This window comes from Carettochelys insculpta, chromosome 2 (genome assembly GCF_033958435.1).
Source record: "Carettochelys insculpta isolate YL-2023 chromosome 2, ASM3395843v1, whole genome shotgun sequence".
Taxonomy (NCBI): domain Eukaryota; kingdom Metazoa; phylum Chordata; order Testudines; family Carettochelyidae; genus Carettochelys; species Carettochelys insculpta.
In genome coordinates this window covers 75,935,276-75,952,200 of record NC_134138.1, presented here as the reverse complement: position 1 = coordinate 75,952,200, position 16,925 = coordinate 75,935,276, and the positions used below count along the sequence as shown (strand labels likewise).

General features: G+C 43.1%; 1 protein-coding gene across 1 annotated transcript in view; it reads right to left on the bottom strand.

Moving 5' to 3' along the window:
- Positions 1-3,173: 3,173 nt before the first annotated feature.
- Positions 3,174-16,925, bottom strand: part of ATP6V1H (ATPase H+ transporting V1 subunit H) — an 88,040-nt gene continuing 74,288 nt past the window's right edge. The window contains exon 14 of the mRNA XM_074985793.1: positions 3,174-3,538. Within this exon, the coding sequence (XP_074841894.1) occupies positions 3,478-3,538 (61 nt within the window). The 3' untranslated portion in view covers positions 3,174-3,477. The remainder of the gene's footprint in view (positions 3,539-16,925) is intronic.

Here is a 16,925-nt window from a genome sequence, read left to right as displayed (position 1 = left end):
CCTCGTATTAGCGGGGGGGGAGTTCACTCAGAGTGAATTATGTTAAGTAAAATTTGTCCCTCATTTAAGCGAGTACTTGTAAGTGAAGTACTCGTTTAACGAGGGAGGAGTGTATACAGTAGAGATGCGTATTATATGTACTACAGTACGTTAATACAATGTGAGTTGATGGATACTGATACAGAAATACTCCCTCACGAGGGCATCCTCTTTTTTGAGAGTTCATATATGGGAACCCCAAGATGGAATGAATGTAGCAAAGGAATATCATCAGTCCAGTACTATCCATGGTTATTTGTCTTTATATTAACTTTACATCTACCGCTACCCCCAAATTTTCAGCATGCCACACACATCGAAATAGACAACACGTACCTAACTGCTCTGTTGTAATTGTCTAGAATCAAGACAGAAGTTTTGAAACCTGGCTATATGTCAGGTGATGGTATTTGTTGTGACAGGGCCTTTTGCTATTTCCCAGCTAAACTGATACCATTATATTTATCAGAGAACATTGGCCTATCAATCCTGAACTGCAACAGACCTGGCTCTTCCAAGTCACTGACAGCCACCATTTGTTCAGCCAGGCATGCAAATTACACTTTTGCAATTTTCATGAGCTGCAGAGAAAATTCAACATTGCTAGACTCCCACCTTGCTAAAATCCCGGCAGTTGTGGCATTTCACACATTGTAAGAGAGACAAATACAAACTAAAAGTTTTACTTCCCATTCTGCTAGATAAATGTCTTACTCTTTTGCATTTGAAACTTAACTTAGCAGAATAAAAGACCTCACTACCTACACTTTTTTCTATTGAAAATTACATTGTTTTTTTTCTCTTCGTAATTAAAAGTAGACTTCAGGTGACTTAAACATTCCCTGAGAACAACAAGAAGTCTTGTGCCATCTTATAGAACAACAGATATTTTGGAGCATAAGCTTTCGTGGGCAAGGACCTGCTTCATCAGATGCATGAGTGGGTGTGGGTGGTTTCAGTGCAGCATTTAAAGAATGGGGTACCAGAAAAAGGGAGGGCCAGAGCTGACAGGGTCTATTCAGCAAGGTGGAAATGACCCATTATCAATAGTAGGTATCAAAAGAGGAAACAAGTCAGATCAGACGGGGATATGAGCCATTGTCAGAGTCTAATGGGGAGATCTTAACACCCAGGGCAGAGAAGCTGCCTTTGTAAGCTGTGAGCCACTCCCAGCCTCTGTTTAATCCATGGTTAATGGAGTCAAATTGGCAAATAAATTGCAGCTCAGAGATTTCTCCCTCCATTTGATTTTTGAAATTTCTTTGTTTCAGGACTGCCACCCTTAAATCTGCCACTGAGTGTCCAGGGAGACTGAAGTGTTTCCCCACAGTGGGTCTTGCATGTGAAATCTCATTTCTTAATAAATAAAATTGTTAGTCTTTAAGGTGCCACAGGACTGGTTGTTTTGTGTGTTTGTGTGTGTGTGTGTTTGTTTAAATCATAGCCCATGTTAGTTTGTATCTGCAAAAACAACAAGCCTTGTGGCACCTTATAGACTAACAGATATTTTGGCGCATAAGCTATTGTGGGCAAAGACCCACTTAGTGCATTTGTCTTGATGGTGATCGTCTTGTGTGGGAGGTGCTAGTGTTATTGTAACATAGAAAGCATCTAAAGCAGAGCAACTATTTCATGGATTTCTCTCACACAGGAACAGAGGTAGCCATGTTAGTCTGCATTCTAACAAAACAAACCAGCAATCATGTAGAACTTTAACAAAATAATTTGTTAGCTGACGAGCTTTCATGGGACAGGTGTGAAGAAGTGGGTCTGTCCGAAAAAAAGCTCATCACCTAATACATTATTTTGCTAGTCTTTAAAGTGCTACATGACTGCTGGTTTGTTTTGTGTGGATTTATCTGGGCATCATTGACAACTTACACTGAGTACAGACCATACTGTTAGTTGTCTCCACAGGCACATGCTTACGATAGGGAACAGATATGTTGGGTACAACATCACAGGAAGGGTGCGTCTACACTAGTACCTTGCTTTGACATCAATTTCGAAAGGGGGCCCAATTTCGAAAGAAGCTGTGGAGCATCTACACGCCCAACAGCCTCTTTTGAAATTGTTTTTGGTGAAAAGGGGCACAAATTTCGAAACCGCCCTTCCCATCTGGCATCAGAAAGAGCGGCCCCTTTCCAAACCAAATTTTGTAATAGGGCATGAGACACTCCAGGCCTGCAATTTCAAAACTGCAGGTCCGCCCTGGCGGCGGCTCCAGGGAGCACGGAGACCGACGAGCAAGCCCCGGTGGGGCTCTATGGTCCCCGGGCCAGCACCTTAAAGCTGCATGGTCCTGGAAACCCCATGCAGGAAGCTGAGAGCGTGTCCAGGGCCTGAGGAGTACGAGCTCTGCCTGGCACACACTCCAGCAGCCCAGACAGATGCGCCACACAGCCCATAAGCTGGATAGCGAGTACCCCATACTCTGGGGACCCCCCAGGAGACCCCCACCTCCCAGCCCGAGGGGTCACCAGAGGAGAGCCAGGGTCAGAAAAGAGGGGGGCCTCTTGGACAGAGGCCAAGGTAAAAGACACTCATGGCTGTCACACCAAAGACTACATATTTCAGTAACCAGGAGAAAAAAGATACAGCACAAGGAAATTCACTTCATGACAGTTACTGTACTTACTAGGTCAAGGTTACTTGATCTTTGGCTTTATGCTTTAACACGAAGCCTATGCTATGCTCTAAATGCCTGGACCTCCCATAATCAGTCAGTATTGCAGTGACAGGAAGTGCTTACTGCATCATGTCTTACCAAACTAGCCTCTCTCTCCGCCTCATCTCTCAGGCTAAGGCTACACTATGCATTCTATTTCAGCATACATTTGTATCCCAAAAGAGAAACCTTATGGCAAAACACTATGCTGAAAATAGCAGAGCCATTTCGAGCACAGTATTTTGCTCCCAGTAACCCTCGTCATACAAGGGATAGCAGGAAGTTTGAAATAAGCACTCACTAAAATTGAGCAATGTTTTCCAGATTACCAAATTCCATACAGCAAAATGCCCTTATGTGACAATTTCATTAATTAGGCTGTACAAAGGAATAGACAATTATTCTTGTTTTCAGCAATGGATATTAAATTAATAAAAAACTAAGGGAGTCACAACAGTGTCCTGTAATTAATATCTTTTAATCAGGTTCTTATGATGAGAACAATAAATACACAAAACAAAAGCTGTACATATCAGCCATGTTTCTTCAGATACATTCGTAGTACAGCAGGATTCATATGGCAGATTTGTCAGAAGTAGCTGAACAATACATTTTACTAGGTGGCAGCACCAGAGGGACACAGGAAAGAAGTTGATACATTAGCAGGAGGCAAATATGGAGACCAAGAATGTTTGCTTATCATCAGTGTAAGGTATATGTACTCCAGCTATACCCAGGAAGGAAGAGTTGCAACATACAGTTAGAAATGTTCAGCTTCGTGCTGTGGCCGTTGGAGGCTGTTCTGACTGTAACTGCTTCCCGAGATATTCCCTGAAAGACACAACGTAAGAAAGGTTGTAAAAGATTCCCATGCAGAATGTCTCAAGCAGAGCAAAGAGAACGAAACCATGTTCTTATATTTAAAACTTTTCATAGAATAACAGGGACTAGCGATATTGGATGGCCAACTTGAGATATTCTCAACGTCCAGAGCTTCGTTTTCTTAGGGCAGCTGCTCAGCAATTCTTGATGCTCAGGTGAGAGGTTTCAGTTGGAGCATCTCCCCCAACCACACCCCAAAAACTAATTCAATGTCACTAGTCACTTTCGAAAGATCTTGACAAGCATTCTAGCTCATCTATTACTGTAGATACTTTGCTGACTGATGATTGTCACGTGTGCTGCTGGTGAAATACTTAAAAGATCATTCATCCTACAGTGTACATGTGTAACTCCTGCTAATGTTAATATGCACTATTGCCAGCAGTACAGATATTTTCAGTTAGAAAAACCTCATGCAAATTACAAGGGGAAGTGACCTAAAAAATCCAATCAGCTTCATTCCCTACCAAGGCTCTCTTGTATTAACAGTGCTTCCTTCAGGCCCGTGTAAAGATATTCGCTTTTGAATGATACAGAAAATGAGTGCAAATTGTATAAAAATAACACTAAAGGACCTAATCCTACAAAGTGCTACCCAACACACTCATTTTCTATCGGTTTTCAGGGGAAGCTGAGGGAGATCTGTACCTCACAGGATCAGTCCTCAGAAAGTGCATGGGAAGAGACACTTTTAAAAGCAGCCTGTTGCATGCAATTGAAAACATGCTCGCATAATTCTATCAGTTCCTCAGTTGGAGCAGGAGGTATCAAAAGTTGTGAAGTAAAAGGAGCCATCTCCCCCACTTATGACACAGTTACTACAACAGTCATTTTTGCTAGAGGGGCACAACGCTATGTCTTAGACGGAAGGCAGCAGTGAAACACAGCAGGCCACATTGGGAAAAGACACAAACCCAAGTTATTGTGGTTTGTTTCAGATCACAAGATTACCTGGATTATTTCAGATCACCATTGACAGACCATTTTATTAACCAATTCTCTGGCTTAAGGGTTTTCAAAATATTCATATATGAAGATGAAAAGTCACAAAGCTGGATTTTGTAATATTTTGTAATATTACACAACATCCTGCTATATGTAAGAATGAAAATATTTACATAAATGCCTTATACTATGGCTGTAAGTGCCATAAACTCGCCAAAAGGAAGACCAGTTACTAACTTCCCTACACCATGTTACAAAATTCAGTTTAATTCCGATATCTTATTATAGAGAATGATACCAGTTTTACGTGCCCTCACTTCCTACAGCAAAGATAACGCTCAGCACCAATACTACGTTCCACTCATAACTGAGCCATTTAAATTTGAAGATTGGGTGTGGGACAGTGCTCAAAGTATCCACAAAAAGTAATTTTAAGCCTTCGTCACCAATAAAAACATGATCTTTACTATCAGAGAGGTAGCCGTGTTAGTCTGTAGCTTCGAGAACAACAAGAAGTCTTGTGGCACCTTATAGACTAACAGATATTTTGGAGCATAAGCGTTCGTAGGCAAAGACCCACTTCATCAGATGCATGAGTGGGGAGTGGTGGTTTCAGAGGGGTATTTAAAGAGTGGGGTCCCAGTAAGAGGGAGGGCCAGAGCTGACAAGGTCTAGTCAGCAAGGTGGAAATGGCCCAGTATCAATAGTACTCATCAAAAGAGGAAAAAACAAGTCAGATCAGACAGGGGAATGTGAGCCTTTGTCGGAGTCTAATGGGGAGCTATTAGCACCCAAAGCAGAGAAACTGTTTTTGTAAGCTGCGAGCCACTCCCAGTCTCTGTTTAATCCATGGTTAATGGAGTCAAGTTTGCAAATAAATTGCAGCTCAGAGATTTCTCTCTCCATTTGATTTTTAAATTTTTTTTGTTTCTGAACTGTCACCCTTAAATCTGCCACTGAGTGTACAGGGAGACTGAAGTGCTCCCCCACAGGTTTCTGTACATCACCATTCCTGATGTCGGATTTATGTCCATTTATTCTTTTATGGAGAGACTGTCCAGTTTGGCCAATGTAAATTGTACCTTAGTGCCTGGCTGTAAACAATGGAGGCACTAAGGTGCAACCATATTTGTTCTGATCCATCAGACAGAGACAAACATCTACAAGACCTTTACCAAGCTTTCCTTGAACTACAATACCCACCTAAGGAAGTGAGGAAACAGATCAACAGAGCCAGATGGGTACCCAGAAGCCACCTGCTACAAGACAGGCCTTGCGAAGATAACAAGAGAACACCACTGACCATCACATACAGCCCCCACCTAAGGCCTCTCCAGCGCATCATCAGTGATCTACAACCCATCCTGAACAATGATCTTTCACTCTCACAGACCTTGGATGGCAGGCCTGTCCTCGCCTATAGGCAGCCTGCCAACCTTAAACAAATCCTCACCAGCCACTACAAATCACAAACCAGTGACTCCAGGCCTGGAACCAGCCCCTGCAACAGTCCTCGCTACCAACTCTGCTCACATATCCACACCAGTGACATTATCACAGGACCTAACACCAACTGTACCATCAGAGGCTCCTTCACCTGCACATCTACTAATATAATATATGCCATCATGTTCCAGCAATACCCCACTGCAATTTACATTGGCCAAACTGGACAGTCTCTCCATAAAAGAATAAAGGGACATAAATCGGACGTCAGGAATGGTGATGTACAGAAGCCCATGGGGGAACACTTCAATCTCCCTGGACATTCAGTGGCAGATTTAAGGGTAACAGTCCTGAAACAAAAAAATTTAAAAATCAAATGGAGAGCGAAATCTCTGAGCTGCAATTTATTTGCAAATTTGACTCCATTAACCATGGATTAAACAGACTGGGAGTGGCTCGCAGTTTACAAAAACAGTTTCTCTGCTTTGGGTGCTAATAGCTCCCCACTAGACTCTGACAAAGGCTCACATCCCCCTGTTTGATCTGACTTGTTTTTCCCTCTTTTGATAAGTACTATTGATACTGGGCCATTTCCACCTTGCTGAATAGACCTTGTCAGCTCTGGCCCTCCCCCTTTACTGGGACCCCACTCTTTAAATACCCCTCTGAAACCACCACTCCCCACTCATGCATCTGATGAAGTGGGTCTTTGCCCACGAAAGCTTATGCTCCAAAATATCTATTAGTCTATAAGGTGCCACAAGACTTCATGATCTTTAATATAACTTGAATGCTTTAAAAATATAACAGCCTATGTCACTGCATATTAGCTTCCCTATCTAGTCAGATGGTTACCAGTATGCGTTAAGGAAAATCACCTAGAATCTGAGGAAAGAAACATAAAATGTGGTCATAGGTACATAGTACCACAGTGCATACTCCAAACAGATACCAGCCCTGAGACCTGCTAATGATACACAGCTCCCCTCCTCAAGATACTATATGCAGTGGGACTGGGTATGAAATTAACCAGAGCTGCAGTATAGTGGTATGTGCAACAGGGTCATGTAGGCTCTACACAGACCTGCTGCTGAATTAGTAGAAATCCTTTATTCTACAGAGTATTGGAATAAAATAAGCAACTTGTGCTGTCCCTGGAGTGCAGGAACACTGATTAATTCTTCTCTAATCTACTCCTTAGTTTTGGTTGCAATGGCATTTAGAGGCTCTGGAAGGAGCTGCATGAGGACAGTGACCTAATGGTACAAGTAGGTTAATCTGCTTGGCTGTTTGAGAGCTTTGTTTAACCACATAATGCGAAAACTGCTGCTAGGAGGAGAGAGACCAAATGAATGGGTTATTCTGCGATATATTTAATCGGTCCATCACCTCACCCCCTCCACCCACAAGATTATGAAAGCAGTGCTTGCAGTACCCGACTGTGCTCACTCTATTAATCCTTCATGGCACTTCAGACATTCATAAACAGATGCCTGAGGTACATCCTTCACATCAAATGGCAAGATTTGGTCACAAACAAGGAGCTTTGGAACAGACCAGGACTCTGTGTGCTGGCAGAGTGATGGTGATCCTTTTTGAAGTCGCCAATAGTTCTACTTACACAGCTTCATTAATAAATCAAGATGCAGGACTTTGCTGTTTGGCACGTAGATGTGCATTACTACCGAATGCATACCTGTTTTTTCTGGTTTCCACAGCCAAATGTCAACATTTTCAAAGTGGGGACCAGTTTTGTGTTTGGAAGTCATAGAAAAAGTCGTACCAACGTTCATATCCACATTTGCCACAATTCAAGAATGATGGAGCTCTTATAGCAAGGGGCTAGTTAGGTCACTAACCAGTTGTTTGCAGACATGCTTTCTTAATTTGCACAAGTAGCCCTGGTAAGTACTTGTGGATTTAATGGATTTTATGTGCATGTCTTCCTCTTCCCCGAAAGGTGAAAGAAAACCAGTACGTCCTGGTGCAGCACACCAATAACAGCCTGGCTGGGGGCGGGGCTCTGGAGGTTGCCGACAGCCTGTGGAGCATGGCCAAAGCACAGCCAGGCTCCAGTCCTGGTGCTCAAACAGTTAGGCAGCTCTGGTCCCCTGCGCAACTCCAGTGCTCAGCCAGCCCTGGTGCTTGGAAGGCTGGGCGGCATGGTCCCGTCCCCCACCCCCCCGACACTGTTCACTTCTGCCCTCTATTGGGGGGCAGCTGTCCAGCTTGTAAATCAACTCGCAGTGCATGTCCTAGGCAAGGTGCAATGACCACTTTCTGCACCTGTTGCTGCGCACATTACACCACGGGGGTGGGGGGAAGATATTTGACAGGCTCCCTGTGCCCATGGCTCTGGACAGGGCCGTCCCTAGGCACCATGTCGCAGCCACCTGAGCCACTCAGAAGTGGCTCCCCCTGGCTGGCGGGTGGCTCTGGTGGGACGGGAAGGGAAAGGAAGGGAAGCAGGGGGAACCCAGTCCACCAATGACAACCACACGCAAAGGGAGGAGTTGGGAGTAGGTGCCGCTGCCAGGACACGGCCCCCACTTCAGTGGCCTAAGCAGTAGCTGGAGTCTCCTCACTAGCCAGGCAGCAAGAAGCAGCGGCCAGCTTCTTCCCTCCCTGTCAGGGCTGACGGAGATAGTGAGCCCCCACGCATGGGGCCATCCCATCTCTTCTGCTGAGGATGCGCAGCCCAGGCAAGTCCCAGGCTCCAGGGAAGTCGCAGCCTAAGGTGCAGGACGCAGAGCTAGGGCCCCCACCCCAGCCAGGGGCTCTGCGCTGCCCCAGTAGCCCCAGACCACCAGTAATAGAGCCTTGCCCCGCGCAGCAGCCCAGGAGGTGCCTCTACCAGGCCCGCGCTCCCCAAAGCCTCCAGAGCAGGGCGGGGGCGGTCCAGGCCCTGTGCACGCCTCTTGGGTGGGGCTCACCCACCCCCCTTTGCTCCCCCACTGCACGGGGGGAGGATGGGCAGGGCTGAGTTCCCGCTGGTGTGCCAAGAGGGGCACGCATGCTGCTGAAAGGGTTTTTTTTTTTTTTTAAATGAACACAACTGAAATTTCCATCACGTTGGGCTACATCAGACAGGGTGGGGGCCCTGATAACTGCAGGGCTGAAAAGTGGGGCCCGACATAAAAAGTTTGCCCATCCCTGCCCTAGAAGGTACAGGCCACTTGCTGATGTGAAAGTCTGGTCAGTTCAAGCTCAGATTCTTATAACAAAAGGCCCTTCATTGCTGTTGAAGTCTCTGGAAAATCCAGTTTGAACCTAGTGTATAGGAACACCCTGGGGGGAGTACATCTCTAAAAGTTTCCAGTCCCCAAGCTAATCACCTCCCACTACATTTTAGTTCCTGTGGCAAACGTGCATAGACTGTGTGTCTAATGTCAAAGTGTTGTCTTTAGAGATCATCAGCACGGAACTTTTACAAATAGTATCCAAAAGACGCAGAGGTATGAAGATTTTTGATACAGACATACTGAGTAATTCATTTTAGTAGACTCAGGTACTAATGTAAAAGGCAGCCTTGTTTCCTTTGACGGAGGTCATTACAAAATGCAGATACATGGATGGTTTTGAACTCAAATGGGTGTCTAATGAGTAAATTCGATCCAAAGTTTGATCTTGCCAGAGAAATAAGAATATGAATTTGAAAAGTTGGTTCAGACACAACTCTGCACCTTCTGAACAAATACCATCTGATCAGAGGAACAAACATCATATCTTTTGTAGCTAGTCAGGATAAGTAACCACTGGATGACCTTTAAAAAGGTAAGAAATCAGAAAAGATTAACAGGAGGCACATGTTCAAGGTTATTACTGGATATATGTTAGTTCATTTGACTCATCCCACTAATCTGAAGTTCCTGCTAGTTAGCGTGTGAGACTGTGAACTCTCTTCCCAACCCCCAGCCCTGGCCACAGCCTGCCCCACACCCACAATGCTAAGCCCCCACAACCAAACCCTCAGCCCCTGCCCTCACTCCACCACACTCCACCCCTGCCCTAAAGCTGCCCTCACAGTAAAACCCCTACTGTGACATTTGTACTCCCCTTCCCTACCCAGACCCTGCTTACTAACACTAAACAATGTGCTCCGAGTCCCTACTACCTTGCCCTCACTCCAGCACCCTCCACTCTGTCCTGAGCCCCCAGGCTCACACCCCTGCCCTCATGTCTCCGCCTGCTAACCTCAGACCAACCACACAAGCACAAGACATCAGCACCCCTGCCCTGCATCCACACTGTACAACCCTCCATCTCCTGACCTGACTCCCCCAATTCTCCCAGCCCCATGCTCTCGCTCCTGCACCATCTACCCCTAACGTCAGCCCTCCCACACCCCAGTGCTCACCTACCCCTTCTGTTTATTCTAGCAAAAGACAGGCTGCAAATGTCTACCAAGAGGCTCTACATCTTTGAATCACTCTCAGGCTTTTATTAAAATAAACTTCTTTTTCCAAAAGTACAATCATTTGCATAAACCCTATACATGTTCCTTTACCTTCCAAACAGAAAAAAATAACAAAAAAAAAAAAAGCCCAAAACGTTACTTCACTTACATACCCAAGCAACACTGGGGCACTTTGTTCATAACACTTTAATACAAGCTATTAACCACACAGTGGGGAACCTGGCTTTTCACTAATAAATTTCCTTCAAGGATATATTGCTTAAGGCAGCCCTTTTTTCCAACAGATATGTTTTATAACACTTCTAAAAACAGATCTTTCCACAATAAGCTGGAAAAATGTGGATTTCATCTAGCCGCATGACTGCTTACTGAGAACAGATCAATATCAGTGACAAGCCATTTTTCAATTCTTTCTATAATGTACTGTGACTGCTACAGTTTATAAATACATTAAGAATAAGTTTCAGATTTAATATTTATCTAAACTGATTCATTATATTTTCAGTAATTTCAAATTCAACTTTCAAGTTCATCAATATCAGGCACCTTGGTTTACATTTGTATTTGACATATCAAGAAGCCTTTCTTTACCATGCTCAACAGAAACCAAAACACTCTCAACATTTAAGAGATTTAAGTTTATACAGGTGGCAGAATAATTCAAGAAGGCTGAAATAAATTAGGTCTGAACTTTAATCGGGCCTCTTAACCTCAAGGAAAGTTTAATTTCAAGTGCTACTTATCAGCAATGAAATTTCATCACAAAAATGTGACTTTGCTGTCAGCTAACAAATGACTTTTTTTTCTATTACTGTGTGTGGAGCTTTAAAATGAGACATTAATGTGAAAAATGAAAATGTAAAACTAAACCTCTGAAACATGCTGTAAATGAGGAATGCAAATTAGACCTCCAAAAATATATTTAAAAAAGTGTTGTACAAGAGTTCTTGGTTCTAAGTAACAAACTACAATCATGTGCTGTGCAATCCTAGGGAACACAAGCACAACACAAATTTCATTCACAGAAGTATAGACTGCAGTCTTACAAAATACATATTTATGTCCAAACAACAAAATGAAGACCTCAAACAGTTGGTGGGGAACAAATGCCCTTTCAATCAATTTTTTTACTCAAATTTGTCACCCTCAAACTAGATGCCCAGTCTTCAAAAAACTATTAATTTTATCAGATAGCTATTAAGCATCTTGAACTTTTCAATTAGCAAAACACTTTTTGTTACACATTTCATGTTTTCTATTATTGAGAAATATGACTGCACTCAAAATGAAAATTCTGAGATGCTGGCTAAATCAATATACAGGTTGAGCCTTTCCAATCCGGTACAACTCTCATTGGCAATATACATAGTCTGGCATGATTTTAGTTAGCCACTTATCATGGGTGTGGCCAAGTTTCCCATGTGTGGTCTCAGAGTTTGTTTACAGCCACCAGTTCTGGCTCTCCATCTTCTGTGCTGCTACATAGCTCTAATTTACCCCTAAAGCTCTTCTAAGATCCCAGTAAGTAGGTGAAGCATTGGTAATGCTGCTAGACAATATTGACCTCCCATGGTGTGGCAAATTCTCTTGTTTGGCACCAGTCAGGTCTTGAGGGTACAGGACTAGAGAGGTGTTGGTTTTGGGAGATAGCAACAAAAGGAAACATGTTTGAATTAAAACGTTTCAGGTATTCCACGTGCAGATTCATTTTTCACTTACCTCTTAGAAAGTTCCATACCTTAACAGAGTTAGAAAGAGAACTAGATAAGTTCAAGGAGGATAGGTCTGTTGATGGCTTTGAGCCAGGATGGGCAAGGATGGCGTTCCTAGCCTGTTTGCCAGACGCTGAAAATAGGTGATAGGGGTTGGATCACTTGATGATTACCTGTTCTATTCTTTACATTGGGGGCACCCAGCTCTGGAAATTGTTAGAAGACAGGATACTGGGCTAGATGGACCCTTCATACAGCCGTTCTTCTAACTTTTGTAGAATCTGGAGGAATCTTCCAGACTTTTAAGAACTGTATGTTCCTTGAACCTCCTAGATTGTTGTCAGCCATGTCCTCATAGATGTATGTGACATGAATAAATACCTATTTACAGATCCTAGTGTGCAACTTTATAATACTATAAAGTCATGAAATTAACTAAAATGCAATAAAAATAAGGTATTGATAAGTTTAACAAATGGGGAGGCAGGGAGACTGAAGATACTCCTTGCCTGGGACACCATATGGTCTAGGACCCAGCCGTTCCTCAAGATATTCAGAACCCCAGCCACTGAATTAACCTGACAGAAAAAACTAAACAAATACACGTTTCTAAAAGGTTCCACGGTACTATGATTCAGTATGTCTACGGGGAAGCTGAGACTGTTTGATATTTACACATTTATTTCCTGCTTATTTGCCAAACAGCTAACAGAGCATAGGGCCATATCACATCCCCAATGTGCAGGATGGACGTGACTGGGTCCATGAAGAAAACTAATAGAGCCATTTTGACTTTCTACAGAAGTGAGGGATCTTTACCACTCTTCATTTATCTCTTCGCAGCATATGCAGAAAAAAGTAAGCAGAGCCAGCAGGCTGAGTTTGCATGATGCATCTACTCTCAAAACTGCCAACTAGCTTCCAGGAAAATTTGGAGGGTGAACGCTACCTCAAGTAGCGCCAGCTGTTGCGTGCATTGTGACTTCTCTCTGTAGAGACAAAGAGCACAACGAGGAACATTGCACAGCTGGCTACACAGATGCGAACTATTGGAAAGCTCCTCCAAAGAGCAGCCCAAGATCTGTGGGACTGAGTGCAGTGATTCCAGATAATTCCTGGTCTCTGCCTTTTTTCTGACGCTTAGCCCATCAGCAGTCCTGCCAACTCCATAGCTGGAATGTAGTGTCTGAACGAGGTGTTAGCTCAATCCCTTCTGCACACACGAACAAAAAGCAGGTATTTAAGCTGTACTTTGGCATAAACGTTTCATAGTGAGTGACTCATAGGAATATTCCATACTATTGAGAACAGAGTCTTCATTCCATGCAAAGTAAGGAATGATGGTGATGGCACGATAAGTTAGTTAACAGAAAGCCACTTTCCCAGGTTTCAAGACCAGAAGGCACCAGGGTGACATACAATATGGAGCAGGCCCCAAATAACTCCTAGGACACATTTCCAAAAAAAAAAAAAAAAAAAAAAAAATCCAATTTTGTTTTAAAAAATCTCAAGTAACAGAGAAACCATCACAATCCTTGGCAAATTATCCAAATTGTTAATTACACTCCCAATTTAAAACTTGTACTTTATTTCCAGTATGAATTTGTGTAGCTTCAACTTCCAGCTGCTTGCTGATGTTAAATCTTTCCTGCTAGACTGCAGAGCCCAAATCAAGCATTTGCACTCCATGTAAGTACCTGCAGACTAATCAAGTCACCCCTTAACCTTTTCTTTCTTAGATTGAGCTCCAAGAGTCTATCACTATAAGGCAGATTTCCTAAACCTTTAAATTGTCTCATGGCTCTTCTCTGAACCCTCACCAATTTAGCAACATCTTTCTTTCTTCATCCCGGCACAGCAGAACTAGATACAATATTGCACTAGTCCTACTCGAGATTAACCACTTTATGCATCCAAGGCTTGCATTAGTCTTTTTAGCCACAGCTTCACACTCAGAGCTCACATTCAGCTATTTGCCACAAGCCTCAAATCATTTTTATAGTCCTAGAGCTCCCATCCCGTAAATAAGGCATAGATTCTTTGTTCCAGATGTACATGTTTAGCCATATTAAAACACACACTGCTTGGATAAATCAAACACAAGTCAACAAACTGGATCAATTTGAATCAGTGACTTGTATTCTTCATTAACTACCACTCCCCCAGTTTTGGAGCCATTTGCAAAACAATAAAAGTGATGATTTTGTTTTCTTTCAGGTCATTGATAAAAACGTTAACAGATCCCATGGGGATCTTGACTACAAATGCTTGATGATGACTCCCAACTTAAAATTGCATTGAGACATTTCAGTTAGCCAGATTTTAGTTCATTTAAGGTGTGCCGTACTGATTTTACATCATTCTAGTTTTTAATCAAGCTGTCATGGGATATCAACTCAAATACTCCAAGAACTCCAAGTATCTCACATTAACATTGTTGCCTTTTATCAGCCAAATTTCAAATCTCATCAAAAAGCATGATAGGATCTACTTGCCATAAGCTCATATTGAATTGGCATTAACCATATTACCCTCATCTAATTCTAGTTATTAATGGACTCCCCCACCACTACCTTCAGACTGACTATAATTACCTAGGCCATCCCATCTACCCTTTTAAATATGGGAACATTCGCTTTCTTCCAGTCTTCTGGAACTTCCCCAGTGTTCCAAGACATATTGAAAGTCAACAATATCACCCCAGCAAGCTCCTTGGCCAGCTCTTTTAAAGTTTCTAAAAGTCATCAGGATCTGCCGATATAAAAATGTCTAAATTCAATACCTGCTGTCTATTACTCTCCCAAGATACTAGAGATATAGCAAGTGTTATCATATATGACATGACTACACCTGTTTTCCCCCCAAATATGGAATGGAAATACCCACTGAATATGTCTGCCTTTTCTGCACTAATACCATTATTTCCGTACAGTAATGAATAGCACCATTGTCCATGTTCTTTTGTCCCTTATACAGTTTTTAAAAACTCCTCTACATTGTCCTTAATTCTGATGACTACATATTTTTCCTTGCATCTGTTGCTTTAACAATCTTCTACTTTTCCTGATTTCTGATCTGTATCCATCACTGAAAGACATGCCATTTATGGGGGTTATGTTCCAAAGAAAGCTGCAAATGGTGAAAGCCACAAATACCAGGAGATAGGGAGAATGGCGGAGTTTGTGCAACAAAACATCACATTGTCTGCAAATAGCATTTTATTGCCCGCTGTTTAACAGTAAAAGGCAAAGGTTTAACTTAAAAGCAGAAAATCATAACAGTTAAATTGGAACACAAAGTTAATGTAATCAACTTCAACCTTAATCACCCAAAACACTTCTCTGAACTTACTGCCTTGGAATCTTATTGTTCCTCTGGGATGGGAAGACAGGAGAGCTCACAAAGGAACACTGTGATGGGAAGCTGTTTAGTTTTACTCTTTAAGTCCTTTAAAATGCCCTGATATGCAGCACTGCAGCTTTCATGTCCCTTTTAACTTTCAGGCTTTGCTCCATGGAGGGATTGTACACAAACACTTTGTCAGTGAGCTGTTTATTCCAGCTGAAGAGATCACCCATTTTTCTACATTTAAACTGGGTTTTTGTCTCATCTCCCTACTCACTAATATGTGTTGTGAGGGCTGCTAGGTCCTCATCAGTCTTCCTCTGAATGTTACTGAGTTTTCCAAGCTCTGATTTTTCTCATGGCCTCAAGCCCTTCCCCTCCCACATCCTGGGCCATTTCTACAATACTTGTAATCTGTGTGTGGACAGGTGCATCATCAGACATCACTGACAGCTTCCTTCCACAACTTTCTCCAACAAGCACTGATGGTTGATTTTATTTCATTAACCGACTCCTTGATATTAGCGATGCAGTGAGCAATGTTGTAGTCCTTCCAGCACTGTCTAAGATCAAGTGTTATATCAGCTTCCAGCGCATTACGAATCTGAGCAAAGGTGCAGCTGGCGTGACAGGCTTCAAAAGTAGCAACCACACCCTGGTTGAAAGGCTGGATGAGGGAAGTTGTCTTAAGTGGCAGGGAAACCACTTGCACTTCAGTATGGGCAAACTGCAGACTGCCAGAGGGTGGCCTGGGGCATTGTCCAAAATGAGCAGCACTTTGAAGGGAAGCCCTTTGGGCAGTAGGTATTTTTCTACCTCACAAAAGAGTGGTGGAACCAGTCCAAAAATATATCAGCTGTGAGCCAAGCCCTTTTGTTTGACCTCCACCAAACTGGCACACTGCTTTTATTCTTTCCCTTTAATGCCTATGGGCTCAGCGCACCATGCAGCAACACAGGTTTCCCCATGCAGTCTCCAGAGGCATTAGAACACAGGAGAAGGCTCCGCCTGTCTTTTGCTGTCTTGTCTTTGCATTGTCCTTTCCTCCTTGGAAAGGTTTGTTCAGGTGGGCCTCCTTTTCAAGAACCTGCCAGTTTAATCAGCATTGAAAACCTGTTGGGGCACATAACTTCTTACCGCAATGATTTTAAGTTCCGAGGGATAATCCCACGCTGCAGTACAGTCTGCTGATGCGGCTTCTCCTGTCAGCTTCACTTAATGTAAATGGTGCCTCTTTTTAAATTTGCAAAGCCAGCCCCTGCCTGCAACAAATGATGCTGCATTACCCCTCTTCACCTGATGCTTGTGCAAAATGCTGCCATAAGCTCAAAGCCTTTTCTCAAATCACAGCTGCTCGTCTGTGCCAGGTCCTCAATCCAAATGCTGCATGCCTCTTCTGTTTGTCCAGTTATGGGATCGCAACTCACATGACACCTTTGCACAAGTTGGGCATACTTGCAGCAACACTGCC